The sequence below is a fragment of the Ovis canadensis genome, chromosome 3 (assembly GCF_042477335.2).
Source record: "Ovis canadensis isolate MfBH-ARS-UI-01 breed Bighorn chromosome 3, ARS-UI_OviCan_v2, whole genome shotgun sequence".
Classification (NCBI taxonomy): Eukaryota; Metazoa; Chordata; class Mammalia; order Artiodactyla; family Bovidae; genus Ovis; species Ovis canadensis.
Genome location: NC_091247.1, coordinates 23,611,483 through 23,630,660, shown reverse-complemented (window position 1 = coordinate 23,630,660; position 19,178 = coordinate 23,611,483). Strand labels below are relative to the sequence as shown.

The following is a 19,178-nucleotide window of genomic DNA, read 5'->3' as shown; positions in this document are numbered from 1 at the left end:
GGTCACACATCTATTTAGCTAAAAAGCCAGGATTGGAAATTGGTCTCTAACCCAGAAGCCTCTCTGCCTTCTTTTCACAAGACAGCCCCTTCTTACTCCCATTCAAAGCCGTTTGATCAGAGGAATTAAGTCAGCTAATCCTCCTGGGCTTCTCTCATATTTATTTCAAACATCCAACTGACTAAATATATTTTCTTCCCCAAGCCCTAAAAGCATCAATCAAGCTAATGTCAAGGATGTGTGATTTTCCCCAGATCATATACCAAAGTGATTCCTGATCAATTAAAAAGTTATTTATTTTTTAAATCAGAAAATTATATATATATATATATATATATATATATATATATACACACACACACATATATAAACACAGACATACACATACAGACATACCATATCCTTCCAGGAAGTATAACTTCTAAGCTTTAGACCAATAGAAAAAGAGTCATAAAGGAATATATCCTTTCCTGATAATGTGCAAGTGTAAAACTCCTGCTGCTGCTGCTGCTGCTGCTGAGTCTCTTCAGTCATGTCCGACTCTACCAAATAGAATTGCAAACAGTAGATTAGAATGTCTATTATAACTAAAATCAAGGTTAATGTTTAAGTTACAAAAGAATTATTCACATGTGTACAGTGGTGCTGAAATTCCAATAAATGAGTAAAGGATTTGACCCTTCCCATAGGAAAAAAATAAAAATGACAGGAAATGTATGGGAAAAATTCCTTCTTGCTAAAAAACAAATTCAAATGAAAGCATCTTTGAGATACCAATACATATCTCCTAAATTAGCAAAGTAATTTTCTTTTCAAAGTAATAGTATCCAAAGCTGGGAAGTGTATAGGGAAACCAGCACACTCCTCGCCTGATGGCAGCACTGTGTGCTGGACGGTCCACATCACTGCATCGCTCCTTTCCTCTCGTACCCGCAGCCAGAAGATGTTGTGGATGCTTTGCCCTGTGTAGTGGTCTGCTTGGGCTGCCATAACAAAGTGCCGCAGACCAGGCAAGATTCAAATATTAGAAACGTGTTTTCTCACAATGCTGGAGGCCCAGCGTCCGAGATCTCAGGAGCCGGCGGGATTGATTTATCCTGAGGCCTCTCTCCGTGGCTTGCAGATGCTGCCTTCTCCCTGCGTCCAGCATGGCTTCCTCTCGGCTTGCGTGTCTGTCCTCTTCTCTTCTTATAAAGATACCAATCAGATTGGATTAGGATTCATCCCCATGACACAGATGACTCATTTACCTTATTTACCTCTGTGAAGGCCTTGTCTCCAAATGCAGTCATGTCCTGATGTCTTGGAGGTCCTAATGGACCTCAACACATGAGTTTGAGGGGATATAGAGACGATTGGATGGCATCACCAACTCAATGGACATGAGTTTGAGCAAACTCCAGGAGACAGTGGAGGACAGGGAAGCCTGGCATGCTGCAGTTCATGGGGTCACAGTCGGACACAACTTAGTGACTTAACAGCAACAACATGTTCATCCCATAAGGCCCCAGCCGTACCTCTCCTAATAAATTATCCTAATGGGCTTCCTTGGCAGTCCAGTCGGTAAAGAATCTTCCTGCAGTCCAGGAGACCCGGTTTCAGTCCCTGGATTGGGAAGATCCCCTGGAGACGGAAATGGCAACCCATTCTCCATTCTTGCCTGGAGAATCCTATGGACAGAGGAGCCTGGTGGGCTACAGTCCAAGAGATGGCAAAGAGTTGAACATGACTTAGTGACTAAACCACCAAGGAGATAATTCAAATAGAATATATGTACAAAAATCATTCATTTTTAGTGTTTCATGATGGCAAGCAAATAAAGGAAATCAGTCCCGAATACTCATTGGAAGGACTGATGCTAAAGCTGAAGCTCCAATACTTTGGCCACCTGATGTGAGGAACTGACTCCTAGGAAAAGACCCTGATGCTGGGAAAGATCGGAGGTGGGAGGAGAAGGGGACGATAGAGGACGAGATGGTTGGATGGCATCACCGACTAAATGGACATGAGTTTGAGTAAGTTCTGGGAGTTGGTGATGGACAGGGAGGCCTGGCGTGCTTCAGTCCATGAGGTCTCAAAGAGTCGGACACGACTGAGTGATTGAACTGAACTGATGTATAGTAGGAGAAGTTAAATAACTTGTTCAATAGACTAGATTGTAGCCAATAAATTTTTTTAGAATGAAAACTATGAAGTATTTTTTAAAAATTCTCAACATATGAGAAAAGTAGGATACAAATATCACATGTCTTGACTGGGCAAATATATCAGCATGTGGATAATCAGTGGAGAGAAAAGGTAGATAAAGTCGTGTTCTTGGGGTGATCCTGATACTGAAGACTTCTTTTTGTGTTTTAAGATGGTTTCCAGCTTTTTCTTTTCATTTCAAAAAGAAAACTAGGTTAGAAGAGCAGTTCTAACTAGTAAGATAGTACCAGGCTTCTATGGGTAGGTACCGCCAGATTTTTAGTTCCATACATTGGAATTTGGTCACAAACCAGGAAAAGGAAGACAAGTTGAGGCTCGACAAATTCATGTAGCAGCTCTGACAAGTGGCAATGATGCTGGGAACGCTGCGGTACTGAGAGGAAGGAGCCAGGCTGGCCTCGGTGCCCCCAAGGCAGGAGGCTTGGTGTGTGGAAAGGAGCCCGTCTTGACTGCTGGTGACCTTGGGCAGTGCTTTCCTTCTCTGCCCCTCAGGCTCCTCTTGCTTAAAATGTGGGTGTTGGAATGGGTCCTTCGAAAAGCCATCTCTTTCTTTATTCTTTCATTCTCTGTTTTGGCCCACATATGTAAATAAACACCTACGCGGTCTATTCCTTGCACATGACAATTATCAAGTATACTCTGGCCATGAATACATCCTACAAAGAGCCAGAATCGGGTAGAAAGTCAAAGAAAGGAAGTAGCAGCAGCCAATTTGTTTTTCCAGCATTTGTTTATGAGAAGCCAAATCAGAATTTCCCCCTCACCTTCCCCTGGCCGCCACCCCGGCTCAGGAGGTCAGCAGTCTCTGCCTCTCTTTAGGGAATCTCTGAGCACACAAGGGCCAAAGGCAGAACATCCGAGTTCATGGCCTTGACTTTAGTCATAGATTTTCCCATCCAGGATTGTAGATAAAGAGCTTTTGGGGTTGGGGGGGTGGACTCCCACCGTGCCCCCTGCTCCCACCCTGCCCTGGGACAAGGCAGCTATCCCCAAGGCACATCAAGTGGGAAAATCCAGTTTTCAGGATGTCCTCGTGCTAGAGAGAAGCAAATAAAAGAGAGGGGGTCAGAGGGGCAGCAGCCGCCGGCGTTGACAAAACCCCTGTCTCTCCCTCCAGCTGGAAAAATCCATCATTCCCTTTATAGGAACCTGAATATCAGGCCCCCAGAGGGAGGGTTCGTGAGTCAACAGAAAGAATAATAAAGGTGCCCCAGCCTTGAAGACTTACTCAGGGCAGTGCAGAAAGTATCAGCCTGCAGTGTTTGGACTTGAGCCTTTTATCCACATGTTTTATCAAAAACATTTGCCTGTAGCACCCTGGCCCACGCTCTGCTTCCTCCTGGACAGGTAGGTAGAAGGCGTCTTTATTTTTAAGGGTGAATCAAAATAACAGCATGCACAGTGAGTCAGCTGCCCACTCGCATGTGTGTGTGTGTGTGAGTGTGTGCTTGCACAAGTATGTTTGGAGGCAGCGGACTACAATGAAAGCATGTGAGCTTTGGGGTTACTCACCTATTCACACATTCACTCCACCAATCCTGCTAAGTTCCTACCACAAAGCCCACGCTATTCTAGGCGGGGTGGGGGGGTGGGCTGCGGGGTCCATAGAGGAGACAGCATCCCCGCTCTGGGGGAGCTCGTGGCCTGGGAGAGGGGGGACACACGGTAAATACCTGTGAACCCATCAGAGAGGAGGGCTTCTGGTCCAGCTCACCACGAACCCGCCACATGACACATGATACCTGACTGTGACCTTGCTGAGCCCCAGTGTGTGCGTCTGTCGGGTGAGATCGAAGCCGTCTTAAAGAGATATTGTCAGGCTTAGAGAGAAGGTGCCTCACTCAGCGGCACACGGAGGGGTCTTGGGATGCAGCCGGTATGGCGATGGGATTCGGGTCCTGATTTCCCACTTACAAAGCAAAAGAGAGAGGGAAAGGAAACACACAGAGCTCATAAACAGCCCGCAGGCGGCAAGTGGAAGCCTCTCGCGCTCCCTTCCCCAGAAACACTAGTCTTGTCCCAGCTGCTTTTGCTACCACCTCTGAAAACACAAACAAACAAACAAACAATGCAAAATTGAGTTCCCCCTCTGTCTTTCTGAGTCCAAGGTGAGCGAGTGGAGTGTAAGTGTTGATGGAAGGGAGAGGCTGAAGAAGGGAAGCCCAGGCTTTGCCAGACTCAGTTCCGAGGCCAGAGTCTCCTCCTGTCGTCTACACATGCACTTTACAAAAACATGACAGGGTTCAGTGGGGGCTCGACCAGTCATTCAGCACATGTTGATTACACTGGATGCTGAAATGAAAAATGGGTAAAAGCCTCTGTGCCCTCTAGAAGCTCCCAGTGCAGCAGGGGAGATGGACGGACTGGTCACTGTAACCCAGCCCCAAGAGGGAAGAGGGGAGTGTGCGGGGTCAGGAGTGTGGAGGGGGCAGGGACCGGCTTGGATCAGATGTAGGGGAGACGTCACCCAGAAGGCGACGCTGGAGCTGACATTTATGTGGGACTTGGAGAATTCCATGGACTGTATAGTTCATGGGATCACAAAGAGTCGGACATGACTGAGTGACTTTCACTTTCACTAGAAGGATCACAGGAGCTAAGACAGGCGCCGTCTGCTAATGGGCAAACTCTTATTCTGAGAATTTTTCTTTCTGTTACTCTCATCCTTCCAGCCAGTAGACACCTCTGACCTCATCTTCAGCAGCCTTGCCTCCTTGTCAGGGAACACAAAGCACAAGCCCATGGTGTTCAGTTACATAACAGAGTTGGCCTAAACAGGAGACAACTGGCTTTGAAATGCCACATTATCTCCACAGTTCCTACAACCAAAACTATTAAAAGTACACAGTGACATGAATTTGAAGCTGTCTTTGAAGCTGTTTTAAAAAATGTTTGTTTTGTACTGGAGTATAGCCAGTTAACACTGTTGGTAATAGTTTCAGGTGGGCAGCAGAGGAACTCAGCCACACATACACATGTATCCAGCCTCCCCCAAACTCCTCTCCCATCCAGGCTGCCACTTAACACTGAGCAGAGTTCCCTGTGTGAAGCTCTGTTTTCTTTTAGTGTAAATGAGAAGCTCTGAATTTTGATCTTTGATTAGTGTTGACTTGATTCCTTACGAAAACATGGATGGTAATATAAAACAGAAAAATATAAGCTAAGTGTCAAAGCCGTGGAAGCATAGACCAAGAAGACCGGGGAGAAAATACAGAGACTATGCTACCAAAAGAGTGCAGAAAACTTGTTTTTTTTTAAAAAGAAAAAGGTGAGTTTGGTTCTAAGCTTCCAAGAAGCTTAAGCAAGAGCAGCTTTTAAATGCCTCCTGTCGGTTATCCTATTTACACCAATGGGGCTGACAGATATACCTTCTCAATGGAGCAGAAAAAAAGGTTTTCCTCTTCTGAAAAGAATTGTTTTCACAGGGATCTACATAAAGGAGCGGGTTGAGGTTAAAGAACGTGGACCATGGTGAGGCACAAATGAAATGGTAAATGTGGCTTATTAAAAAGTTCAGGCTTTGAAGTCCAGACTGACCTAAATTCACATTCTCGCTCCACAGTTTACTGACCACGACATTAAGCTAAATTCTTACCCATCAGTATCTTAATCTGTAAAAAGTGCGCCCTTCACAGGGTTGAGCTCGGGGGGACTCAGTGAAGGAAGACATGTCTGGTGTGTGGTACAGTTTCTGGCACGCAGCGTGGTAGCCATCAGAGTGATTCCAGGGGGAGCCGCTCTTGGTTCTTGGCCGTGTCTGTGTGAAAAGGAAACCAGGTGTGTCGTCTCACGTGTGCGATCTCAGAGATGCTTGTGGCGTGGGTTGCTTTTCAGAGTAGGCACTTCTCACCAGGGTAGAGCGGACTCTGCTGGCAGAAGCAGAAAGGCAACATATTGCAAACCAGCGGGGAGGGCTGTGTCTGCTGGTGAGGGGGTCAGCCACGCCACTCTGACGTCCACCCGTCTCTTTTCTCAAAGGTGAATGATTCAAACTGTGACCAGGAACTTCTTTCCCTGCTCCTGGACGCCAAGCTCTCAGTGAAGTGCCTCTCCACTCCCTTCTACCCGCGTCTCGTCCAGCACCTGCTGGCCAGCCCCCAGCCTGGGCGCTGGGACCCTGAGGAGCTGGCCCGGCAGCTGCGGGAGGCCGGCCATGAGGCTGAAGCCGGCTCACTCCTCCTGGCTGCGCGGGGCACCCATCGGGCCCTGAGGACCTTCAGCACGGCCCTGGGTGCAGCGCAGCACTGGGTGTGAGCACGCCCGCCCGCGCCCACCTCCGTCACCTCCCTGAGGAGAGCCTCCAGAGCCCACTGCTGTCCCCAGAGGCGACACATGTACTTGTCGATGGTTCTCGGTGGTTCCAAAGAATTGCAAATAAAGCTGTATATAAATGATCAGCAAGCTGCCATTTCTTGAACTTTCTTTTTTCTTTCTTCTATTAGTTACTCTGCTTTCTTACTAGGAGAGACTTGACCCTTGACTCTTCTTGTTGGTTTTTTTTTTTTAACCATCTCTTCTGGTGGTAGTGGTTTAGTCACTAAGTTGTGTCCAACTCTTGCAACCCCAGGGACTGTAGCCTGCCAGGCTCCTCTGTGCATGGGATTCTCCAGGCGAGAATACTGGAGTGGGGTGCCATTTCCTTCTCCATCTCTTCCGGTAGAGGACAGTGAATGCAATGTCTAAAGCTGCAGTCCAGGCAGTTGGCTGTGGTGGTAGTGGAAGGGGAGAGCGTGGGGAGTGGCTAGTGGTTGGAACACATCGTGGATGGAGGAAGCTTGGACCTGGATTCATGTCTCAAGTTAGTTACTCAACTTTGGGCAAAGTCCTCCCTCTCGGAGCTTTAGTCAGTCCTGTGGACAATGAGGGTTGTACTGTTTATCTCTCGGGGTTGTTGAGTGTCACGTGGGGCTCTGTCAGATACTTGGCAGGTGCCCAGGAAGGCTTACATCCCCTCTCCCCACTCAGTCATGTAGATGAGCTGTGACTTGAAGGGCCCAGGCAGATGATCAATACCAGCACCGCACCTGAGGGCTGCCCGTTGGTTAGGGACCTCCAAACCTATCAATATCACCATGGAAGCTGACAGGTCTGCAGGTCTGTACAACCTCTCTGACGGGGTGGGTGGGCTGGTGGAGCCAGTTGTACACTTCCTGCCAGGACTGGCTGTCCACGAGTCACTAACACAGCCAGCCGTAGCAGGGGCGTGGATAGCAACACCCCTGGGAAGACCCATCACAGAAAGGGGGTTCCCTGCACAGAACAGTAAGGACCCCAATGCATAACTCGCTGGTACTCGCTTCCCTGCAGAAGTGTGTGCCTGAAGGTGAAGGTTCCGGCTGGAAGTCCTGAGCTGAACTCTCGGGAAAGTCACACCAGATTCCAGCCACAGCGACAACCCAGGCAGCAGTTGGTGGGAGCAAACTCCGTGACTGAAGAACCATCAGAGGGTCCGTCAGATGCACACTGGTCTTTACCTCAACCCCCAGGAAATATTCAGAGGGAGAGAAGGGCGGCTGTGCATTCACGGAGTGTTTAGATAGATAATGTCATCTAGGACAATCCTTTATTATAATGAACACTTTTTAATTAGTTTAAGGAATGTGGAAAGGCTCCCTCTGGTCAGTTTCCACATTGCCCTGTCAGAGCCGGCAGGTTTTTGTGGTTGTGTTGTGTGGTTTTTCACTGTGCATCACTGACGTGTGGCATATTGGGGCAGCCCACTCTCCACCTTTCCTCCCCACACTCTCACCAGTGCCACACACACACCTGGTTGAGTCCACCTTCTGTATAAGAGTAACTTTGCTCCACCTTACTTCACATATTGTCCTCATCACCACCACCACCATCACCACCACCATCACATCATCACCCTCACATCACCACCACCACATCATCACCACCATCACATCATCACCACCATCATTGTCATTGCCGTCATATCACCACCGCCATCACCATCACCACCATCACATCATCACCCTCACATCACCACCACCATCATCATTGCCATCATATCACCATCACCATCACCACCAGCATCACATCATCACCACCATCATCATTGCCGTCATATCACCATCACCACCAGCATCACATCATCACCATCATCATCATTGCCATCATATCACCATCACCATCACCACCATCACATCATCACCATCACATCATCACCACTGTCATCGTCATTGCCGTCATATCACCACCACCATCACCACCATCACATTATCACCCTCACATCACCACCACCACATCATCACCACCATCATCATTGCCATCATATCACCACCACCATCACCACCACCATCACATCATCACCCTCACATCACCACCACATCATCACCACCATCACATCATCACCACCATCATTGTCATTGCCGTCATATCACCACCGCCATCACCATCACCACCATCACATCATCACCCTCACATCATCACCATCACATCATCACCATCACATCATCACCACCATCATCATCATTGCCGTATCACCATCACCATCACCACCAGCATCACATCATCACCACCATCATCATTGCCGTCATATCACCATCACCATCACCCTCACATCATCACCATCACATCATCACCACCATCATCATCATTGCCATCATATCACCATCACCATCACCACCAGCATCACATCATCACCATCACATCATCACCACTGTCATCGTCATTGCCGTCATATCACCACCACCATCACCACCATCACATTATCACCCTCACATCACCACCACCACATCATCACCACCATCATCATTGCCATCATATCACCACCACCATCACCACCACCATCACATCATCACCCTCACATCACCACCACATCATCACCACCATCACATCATCACCACCATCATTGTCATTGCCGTCATATCACCACCGCCATCACCATCACCACCATCACATCATCACCCTCACATCATCACCATCACATCATCACCATCACATCATCACCACCATCATCATCATTGCCGTATCACCATCACCATCACCACCAGCATCACATCATCACCACCATCATCATTGCCGTCATATCACCATCACATCATCACCCTCACATCATCACCATCACATCATCACCACCATCATCATCATTGCCATCATATCACCATCACCATCACCACCAGCATCACATCATCACCATCACATCATCACCACTGTCATCGTCATTGCCGTCATATCACCACCACCATCACCACCATCACATTATCACCCTCACATCACCACCACCACATCATCACTACCATCATCGTCATTGCCGTCATATCACCACCACCATCACCACCATCACATCATCACCCTCACATCACCACCACCACATCATCACCACCACCATCATCATTGCCATCATATCACCATCACCACCACCACCACCATCACATCATCACCACCATTGTCATTGCCATCATATCACCACCACCATCACCCTCACATCACCACCACCACATCATCACCACCACCATCATCATTGCCATCATATCACCATCACCACCACCACCACCATCACATCATCACCACCATTGTCATTGCCATCATATCACCACCACCATCACCATCCTCATTGGCTTCACCTCATTTCTGCTCCTATGGGTGTAGCTCCAGTCCTCTGATAGGAAAAAGCTCTTGTCATCTCTGAAGACATATTGACATAACAGCCCACTCCGCTGACTTCTAACCAGTTGTCTGTTCCAGGATTGAGTTCCTCGCCTGAACCTTCAGCAGCACCTGGAATTTGGGAGTGGCTTGTGCAAGTCTGTTCTTAGAAAAAGGCTGAGCAGAATTCTCCCAGATTAGATAACATCTGTCCAGACTGAACACAGAGTCACAGAGGTCTTCCTAGAACAGTGATGGCCCTAACTGTACAGTTGACGTTAATCAAGCCACTGCTAGGAAGCATACCTACCGGCAGTCTGGTTTCTTCTAACCTCACAGCTGACTTCCATCATTTCAGGTGATTAAAAACAAAGTGAGCAGTATTCTGAGACAGGATATTAGTCCCTTTTGGTGGAATCCATCCAGAGATGTTTTCCTTCTAATTGCAGGATTAGAGGGAGAAGGCAATGGCAACCCACTCCAGTGCTCTTGCCTGACAAATCCCGTGGACGGAGGAGCCAGGTGGGCTGCAGTCCGTGGGGTCTCGAAGAGTCGGACACGACTGAGTGACTTCACTTTCACTTTTCACTTTCATGCATTGGAGAAGGAAATGGCAACCCACTCCAGTGTTCTTGCCTGGAGAATCCCAGGGACAGGGGAGCCTGGTGGGCTGCCGTCTCTGAGGTCGCACAGAGTTGGGCACGACTGAAGCGACTTAATAGCAGCAGCAGCAGGATTAGAGAGCTTAGACATCAGTATAGCATCCTACCTACATAAATTAATAAGCTGAGGCCCAGCAGCCCCCAGGACAATGGTGAGTGTGGGTCTCCACATCCCATCCACCACCCTGAAATGCTAATGAGGAAGGGATTCCCTCGAATAAACTAGGTTGCTCAAATTGACTCATGTCCTCATTTATTAGAAATCAAATTTCCAAGATTTTAGCACTTTCTGTGGGGAAAAAAAAAGCAAATCATTCCAGTTTCATGTAAATTGCATAAATACTCTAGAAAACTGAGTTGGCCTCTAGAATGTTCTGTTGGTATTTAGACATTTGCCATAAAGTTTAGATAAAGAAGATAACATGCTGTCTTTCTTATTGTAAAGCAGGTGCCCCAGACTTTTCTTTTTTAAAACAGCAAGAAAGGGCTTCCCTGGCCCTCCCTCAGTCACACTCAGACTCCAAGGCCTTGCTTCCATGGAAAATGGACACAAGAGTGAGAGGAGTCGGGAAGGAGCCTTTGGCGTTCATGGCCTAGGCGTGGATGCTGTGGGTTTTCAGACAAACTGCACACTCTCTCTCAGCTTCATTTCCTCGGGCATGAGGAGGGCCAATCATGCCTTTCCCAGTATTTGCAGTTCAGCAAGGCAATGCCGCGGTAGGCACAGCCGCCCAGTGTGCCTGTGCCTGCTGGAGCCCCGCCCACCAAGGGCCTCCTCTCCGATCATGAGAATTTCAGCTGCAGAAATTCTCTCACCAACAGGCACTGCAAGCTTTATTAAGTTCACTCACTCTTTTCATCCTCGTGACAGCCGTATAAGGAAACGAGGTCCAGAGGGGTAAGCGATTTGCCGAAGGACACAAAGCTAATAAGGAATGGAACCACGATGTGACCTTAGGTCACCTGACTCTGAACCCAGCCCTTGGCCACGATGCTGTATTAAGTGTATTAGCACCAGTCCTCACAGCTCTGTGGACTTCCCTGGTGGTTCAGTGGTAAAGAATCTGCCTACAATGCGGGAGACCTGGGTTTGATCCCTGGGTCAGGAAGATCCCTCGGAGAAGGAAATAGCAACCCACTCCAATACTCTTGCCTGGAAAATCCCGTGGATGGAGGAGCCCAGGAGCCTGGTGGGCTGCAGTCCATGGAGTCTCGAAGAGTCGAACACGACTGAGCGACTTCACTTTCACTTTTCACTTTTATGCATTGGAGAAGGAAATGGCAACCCACTCCAGTGCTCTTGCCTGGAAAATCCCATGGACGGAAGAGCCTGGTAGGCTACAGTCCATGGGGTCACAGAGAGTCAGACACGACTGAGCAACTTCGCTTTCACTTTTCTTTCACAGCTGTTTCAGTCCTCAGCGCGTTTCCTGGAGGACATGTGAGTGACACTGGGCTACCTCCTCCACCCCCCTTCCAATCCTGCACTGCTGATATGGTGGCCCAGGGGTCTGTGAACTATCAAGCCTTTCACACGCCCAGCCTTCTGAAAGGTGGGACACACTTCTTGCCTCTCCTCGAGAGCCTGAACCCAGAAATGGAGACTGCCCCCACTTCTCCCAGAAGACCACAGGGGCTTCATTCAAGCCTTCCCTGGTATTCCAGGTTTCCCAGAAGGTGCAGGAGGTTTGACCACCATGAACATTCTCTGTAGACAGCCTGGCATCACCCAGCTTAACTGCAGGGAGGACACAGGACACGCCAAGGACTTCTAGTGTTAAGACCCCGTGGTTACCAATCAGGACTGCACATTAGAATCACCCGGGGAGAATAAATCAGGCGCTGAGTCCCCACCCCCAACCACGACCAATTATATTAGAACATCTAAGGGTGGTGTTAACCGCCTGTGGAGGGGGCAGGATTTATGTCTTTGGCTTCTCATCTCGTTGGCCATGTCTCTGGCCCCTTTCTCCAGGCCAGCCCCATCCTGGAAGGCTCAGCTGGACGAGAGGAGGAGGAAGAGGCTGGAGTTCTTGGGCTGGGAGTGACCAGTCAAGACTGCTTCTTTTCCACCTGCTCCCCTGGTCCTCACCTGCAGGTGAACAGGAGCAATTTAAGAGAGAAGTGAAAAGGCCCATCACTTATTTAACCTACAGCTAAATTAAGAGCTGGAGTTGAGGTGGTTCCTTGTGTCTGTTCATGACAAGCTCTGCGAGGAGAGGCATGCTAGGTTCTAGATGGCAGAGGTCAGTGAAGCCAGGATTAAACCAAGAAAGAGGCTGAGCTGGGGCACTTGCTGGGCTTAACCCGGGAGTCCCCGCCATGAATGGAATCTGGGAGTCCAACTTACAGGGCAGCAGCTGCCCCAGTTCTAGCATCCTTGGCATACGGGTGGACTGTGCCCTCCCCTGGTTTGATTCCTGGTGGAGGACTGCTGGGGTGGGATGGGACTTAGGCCCTCCTGCTCCTCCTGCTCCTCCTGCCCAAATTCCATCTTCCCTGGACAGCACATCATCTCCTTTCATTCTGAGAACAACTCTGGGGTGGATGGTATTAGCCCCCAACTGGCAGTTGAGGAAACTGAGGCACAGAGAGGTTAAGATCCCAGCTTGTGAGTGGGAGAGCTCCCCGGAGCCATGACATCTCTGGTACTCCGGGTGAACTTGGCCCTCCAGGGGTGTCAGGGATGTGGACAGGCAACCCCCTGCACCCACCCCAAACCCAACATTCCCCCACCCTGATCCCGGTGCCCCTTCTGAACCTCTTCTCAGGGGTGGAGGCATCCAGGCCCCAGGAGCAGTGATGGAAAATCCTGGAGAGAAGGGCACTGTGGTTGCTGCCACACCAAACCGAGGTCTCCAGTTTCCGATGGCATGGGACATGCGTGCTATTGACAGAGGACAGCTCAGAGCGAGGGTGAGGGGCTGTAACCAACCTCAGAAAGGACAGGGTCTGAGGGCCTCTGGGAACTCCGGGGATCTAGGGACTCAGACACTCCTCGAGTCCCTCCATCATTTCTTACCAACTGTCCCCGGGGCCCTTGCCCGCTGTTTCACTCCCTGCTGTTACAGATGGGCCTTCTCCACACAGCAGGGCTCCTGGGCTTCGTGTCTGGGTCCCTCAAGGGGGAACCACCCTGTCCCCCTCCTCCGCACCCTCAGGTGGATGGGGACAGGCTCTGGGTGGGTCAGTGCTGCGGGAGGGAGACTCCGATACCAGCAGGAGAGGCGATGGGGACCTGGGGCCAGGAGGCCACCCTTAAATCTTCAGTCGGCGACAGAGAACAGGTCACTGGAAGCCTCAAGAAGGGGACAGGGAGGTCTGTGGAGCAGAGACCACCTCCTCCAGTTGGGGGTCTGCCATGGGGCAGCCTGTGCAGAGGGAGGGACAGATGGGGACGCAGCCCCAGCTCCACCGTCTTCTAGATGGATCACCCGCAGGGGTCTGGAACTGTCTGCTGCTGGCATTAGGTGGTTTCTCTCACCCCGACCCCTCCCTCACTTTTAGACTTGCAGAAAAAGAAGGAAAAATAGCCCCACCCCATCCCAGCCCCCTTGGCCTTGCCATTCTTTCAGGAGCACCTGCAGGAGTTGCCATGGTGATGAGATCCCACAGCCCTGGTCCTCAGCCCCCCGGGGTTATTAGCTCCTCTCTGTCTGTTAACCATGGCTCTGTGAGTTGAGGGGCCAGAGAGTTTGCCAGAAAAGGGTAATTGCTGTAGAAGTTCAGGATTCCAGGTCCCAGAGGCAACTGGAGCTGGTCTGTCTCAGGGGATGGAGGTTACTGGGATCAGCGCTGTTGCTCAAGCCCTCGGCTCATGGGGGATGACCTTGCAGGGTGGATGCAGGAAGGTCCTGGCAGACTCCTGGCTTTTCCCCAGGCTCTGTTCCTGCCACCTGGGTGTGTGGAGTGATGGGGACTGTGCACCAGGAGGGGGACCATTTCTATTCCTTTTCCTCACAGCTTGCACAGCACATCCCCAGCCTTGGGTTCTCAAAACAACAGTGCAAGGTACGTACTGTTAAGCTCATCTTGCAGATGAAGAAACAGGTGAAGAAAAGGTAAGTGACATGCCCAGGGTCACCCAGCCTGTGAGAAGCAGAGGTGGGAATGGGACCTGGGTATTTTCCTTCAAGATCCAACCCTCTTTCTACTATGGTCCTCTGCCCTCACCCTCCCCCAGTCCTCAAGATTGCACTTGGGCTTATCTAACTGACACTAGAAGACCAGCTCTTATCTCAAGGGTCAAAAATGGGCTTGATAGCTGTTTAGGAGATATTTAGATATTTTGCTTCTAGTGAAAAGAAAGGATACCTGTGTTTCATGGTGCCTGATTAGTATCATCAGACTGGTGGAAGGGGAATCCTGGGTGGTGATGAGGTGGTCCAGGAAGCAGAGGCAGGTGAGAGGTCAGGACATAAGGATGCTCAGAACAGGCACTGGGGGGCTGCAGAGGGCTTGGAGCTTGGGAGCACCTGGATTGATGTGGAGGTGTTTGTCCTGGTTTAGAGGGTTGAGAAGGAGGCTTCTGCTTAAGGAGTGTTATATAACTTTACACTCTATGTGGTGGGTAGCATCTTTTTTCAGTTAATAGAGTAAGCAAAGTCACCTGTTGGGTCCTGGGGCCATGGTGATTTGGACTTGGCATCGTTCTCTCATTGTCCCTTGGTCCTGGGTTGATGACAGCAAGACCGTGGGAAATAACAGAGCTGAACATGCGGTGACCACGCCCTCAGATAGCTTACACTCAAGGAGAGATGCCTTAGGAAGCTTTTTCCTGGGATGACACGCATTAGAGCCGAGCTCTTAAACCCCCTGCCCTGTTGGAGAGGCCCCACCCCCCAACTGCTATAGGAAGAGACTTGGGAAGGGGGTTTCAGGTCCCGCACAGCTACTGTGCAAACAGTGACATCTATCCCTGCGTCACTGCCCTCCCCCAGAGAACAGCTTTCTCTTACCTCACTAGCTCAGCTCAAGGAAAGAAAAAGAACTCGGAAGGCAACATATTTGGGGCCAGAAATGGTCGCTTTTTATGCTTGTCAAGCGTCTAGTGAGATTTAGAATAAAACCTACCACTGTGAAAGAGACTATGAAATAACAGGAGCTTTTATTACCCCGGGTTCTGCCTTGTTCGAGACACTTACCTTTCCATTGTGAAACATAAACCTTCTGTGTGCCTTGGCACCGAGAAATGCCTGGTGATGAGTAGTTGTTGATTTCTTCTTATGGACCATCTGGGCAACCAGACCGGGATCTGTAGGAACGTTACGTGGTGGAAAGGGAACAGAAGCGGGCTGAAACTTTTTTCAGCCGTCATTTTTATGCATGTATGGCAATTCTGCAGAAAGAAGGAAGATTTACTACGTCTAGGAATGCAGAGCCTTGCAAATATCGTGCCTGTAAAATGCAGCGTCTAGAACACAGCCCAGCTTAGAGGTGGGTGGCCCTGCTTACTGGAGTCCTGGAAGGACACTCTCAGCTCACAGTTTCAGAAAAGTCAGTATGGAGAGGAAGGCGTGCTCAGTACCAGGGCGGTGGTCTTGGGAACCTCCCACCGAGGAGGATTAGATGAGAACCAGCCTCTCACTTCAGTCCTGGACTGTTCTCCTTCCCAGTATGTTACCTGTCAGGCCTTCCAACAAATGAGGCCTTAGACTGTCTTGAAGGAAAATAGAAGCTCTTGTCAGAAACATAGGGCAAAGGAACTAACGAACATTTATTGAGTCCCTACTATGTGCCAGTCAAGCTTTTGGGGCACTTGACATGCATATTTTTCTCTAGAACTTAAATTCCTTCTGGGAGATAGAGCGTTTCATTCTTATTTATGGATGTAAAATGGAGTAACAGAGAGAAGTAGTGCTTTTCCAAGGATGCTCAGATCGTTAAGTGGCAGCGCCCAAACACTAATGCCGTTTGCTAGGTAGTGTTCCGATATTTTAGAAATTTAACTATTCTGCAAACTTGTAATTCCTTAGGACACTGGAAATGGTCTTAGGAGTCACCCAATTCAACCATCCTCTTATTGTGGGGATCCCTTAACGAAGCAGCTTCTCCTGATACATTTCCTGGGCTCCATTCTCCAGGTCTGCTATCCTCCCAGGGCCGGCAGCTGCAGGGCTGGAACCGAGGGGACTGGCAGTGATAAATGTAGGGTCAGCTCAGTGCCTCGGCTCTGGGGGCTCTCAGGTCCAGGGAATCCTGTCTGGGGACAAGGCTGGGCCCAGGTCTCATGCCCAGGAGAGACGAAGCTTTGCTGAGTAGAGTTAGCTGCTCAAAAAATCCTCCCTGGTGAAAACATATGAGGAAGTGGAGGACACAGCAAATGAGAATGAGATGCAGTCATGCCCTCCAGGCTCCAGGAACGAGCTCCTTCAGCTGGATCTATCTGCAGGACTCTTGAGCCGGCTCCTGGAAGTCCCAGCTGAGAAGCAGCCTCCAAAACACGGCGTTTCTGCAGCCCCTCTGAGGAACAGAGGACAATGCTCTGTCCAGCTGCAGACATCCTCCCCACAGAGGCCCTGTGAACAGCCCACGACCTTGGTCCAAGCCCATCAGTGAGCTGGGGCTCTAAGGTCATGAAACTCATTTCCATCTGTCAATTTCTTTAATTAGGTGGGGAATTTCATTGACCGTCTGTGGACCTAGAGTACCCAATCCATCATTTTTCCAACTTGGAGTAAACCAAAATAAAAATATGCCAACTTGCAAGCTGATACACCAACCCCGCCTCGATGCTTTAAAATAATCATTGCAACTGAATGAGGAGTTTGAGTAATAATCTGTGCACTGCATGCCAGAGCTGGCACGATATGCTTCACAGCGCTTTATTTCTATCCAGGCTTCAGACTGCCAGCCTCAAATCCTGCAGTCTGCACGAAACGCTACCAGCCTCAAGAGTCCTTTATTTCCAAGCTCCTAAAATCTTAATGATAACACACATTAGTATGACATCTTTTAGTTTATAAAATGCTTTTATGAACATCATCTCGTGTAATTTATGACTTACAACCTCTCTGTAACTTATAACCTCTCTGTAAAGGTTTATCCTCACTTTATATAGAAGGTCAAGAAGAGTCAGAGAGGTAAAGGGAACTTCCCGAGGTCACACAGGCAGCAACTGGCAAGTGAATCCTAGAGTTTGGGTCTTCTCACTCTAGACCCCAACACTATGCTCACCTCTAGAGCAGTGCCAGCAGAGCAGATGTTAATGTGAATGTTAGTTGATTACCTCTAGTGATGGAGAGCTCACTCTCAGAGTATCTCATTGAGCTGTTGAACAACTCTGATTATTTGAAAGCAGAGACAAAAACTGTCTCCAAACAAAACCCACTCACAGGACCTTGCAAAAAAAGGGTTTTATCAAGTGTTTTGCTCATACAAGCTAAACTCTGTCCCTAGCACATTTCTAAGCACCAATTACACATACCATCTGGCTGATCCCCCATTGATAGATTTCTGCCAGCAACTGACATCAAACTAACTGGGCTGCAGTTTCTAAATTTTTGCCTGCCCTCACTTTTGGAAATTATTTTCCATTTTTTATTTGAATGGCCCTGAAAGATCTGGCCATTTCCTTGAGCGTGTTGGAGTGTCACCTTTGGGAGCCTAGAAACCACCTTGAACCATCTGGGGCTCATGGATTCTCGCCTGCCTTACCATGGATCACAAACTTGCCTTCTGTCCATCTACCTTTGCTTCTGTAGAGACAGCTCTCCTTGGAGGAGCTGTAAACTGGAGAAGCTTTTCCCTGAACCCAGACCTCTCTGACTTGGCTTCCATTGTTCTCACCCAGCACCACCTGCATACCCTGTGAGCTTCTACTTAACAGCTAGCTACTTGCCCCTGGGTGAAGAAAGCCTTCATTTTTAGAGACAGTTTTAGAGACAAGTCCTGCCCTGGGCCATGAGCTACGAACTTGATGGGCTTTGCTCCCAGGCCCCCTCCAGCAATGTCTGAATGAATAGGCTTGCAAATGCAGGGTTAAAGTTTGTGACTCTAACCTTATCATCAGCCCTAAGGGAACAATGAGTGAGTGATGTCGACCCCATGTAGCCTATCAAGCTCCTCCATCCATGGCATTTTCCAGGCAAGAGTGCTGGAGTGAATTGCCAAAGTTAGGAAGGCTTCCTGGAACAGGTAAGGTATGGGGCAAGCTGTATCTTGTTGATAAGGATCCATTCAGGCTAATGACCACCTAGCTATAAACCAAAACACTTGATGCCAGGTACATTATCTGTGCTCAGAAAAACTGAGTTGATGGGCAGCAAAGATTTGAGTCTGAGATAGTTTTCTCTTTCTTAAAATGGGAGAATAAGCAATGGAATCTCCCTTAGTCATTGTGTTGTAGGAAGGTGGACCCCTTCCAGGGCCCAAAACTGGGCTCTTGTCTAACCCTCGGAAATGAATTGTCCAAGGAGACACATGTGCTGACAAAGCAAGAGATTTTATTGGGAAAGGGCACCCGGGTGGAGAGCAGTAGGGTGAGGGAACCCAGGAGAATTGCTCTGCCAAGTGGCTTGCGATGTTGGATTTTATGGTGATGGGGTTAGTTTCTGGGTGGTCTTTGGCCAGTCATTCTAATTCAGAGTCTTTCCTGGTGGTGCACGCATTGCTCAGCCAAGATGGATGCTAGCGAGAGGGATTATGGGAAGTGGACGGACACGCGGTGTCTCCTTTAGACCTTTCCCAAACTCTTCCGGTTGGTGGTGGCTTAGT

At 49.2% G+C, this 19,178-nt stretch overlaps 1 protein-coding gene and 1 long non-coding RNA gene across 2 annotated transcripts in view; both read left to right on the top strand.

Moving 5' to 3' along the window:
- The window catches only part of NBAS (NBAS subunit of NRZ tethering complex), a 341,977-nt gene extending 335,372 nt beyond the window's left edge, over positions 1-6,605 (top strand). The window contains exon 52 of the mRNA XM_069580217.1: positions 6,187-6,605. Within this exon, the coding sequence (XP_069436318.1) occupies positions 6,187-6,462 (276 nt within the window). The 3' untranslated portion in view covers positions 6,463-6,605. The remainder of the gene's footprint in view (positions 1-6,186) is intronic.
- Positions 6,606-11,580: 4,975 nt separating this feature from the next.
- On the top strand, positions 11,581-17,176 carry LOC138435471 (uncharacterized). Its single transcript, XR_011255118.1, has 5 exons — positions 11,581-12,016; positions 12,439-12,561; positions 13,235-13,379; positions 14,427-14,474; positions 16,855-17,176. It is a non-coding gene; the product is annotated as an uncharacterized lncRNA (long non-coding RNA).
- Positions 17,177-19,178: the final 2,002 nt, after the last annotated feature.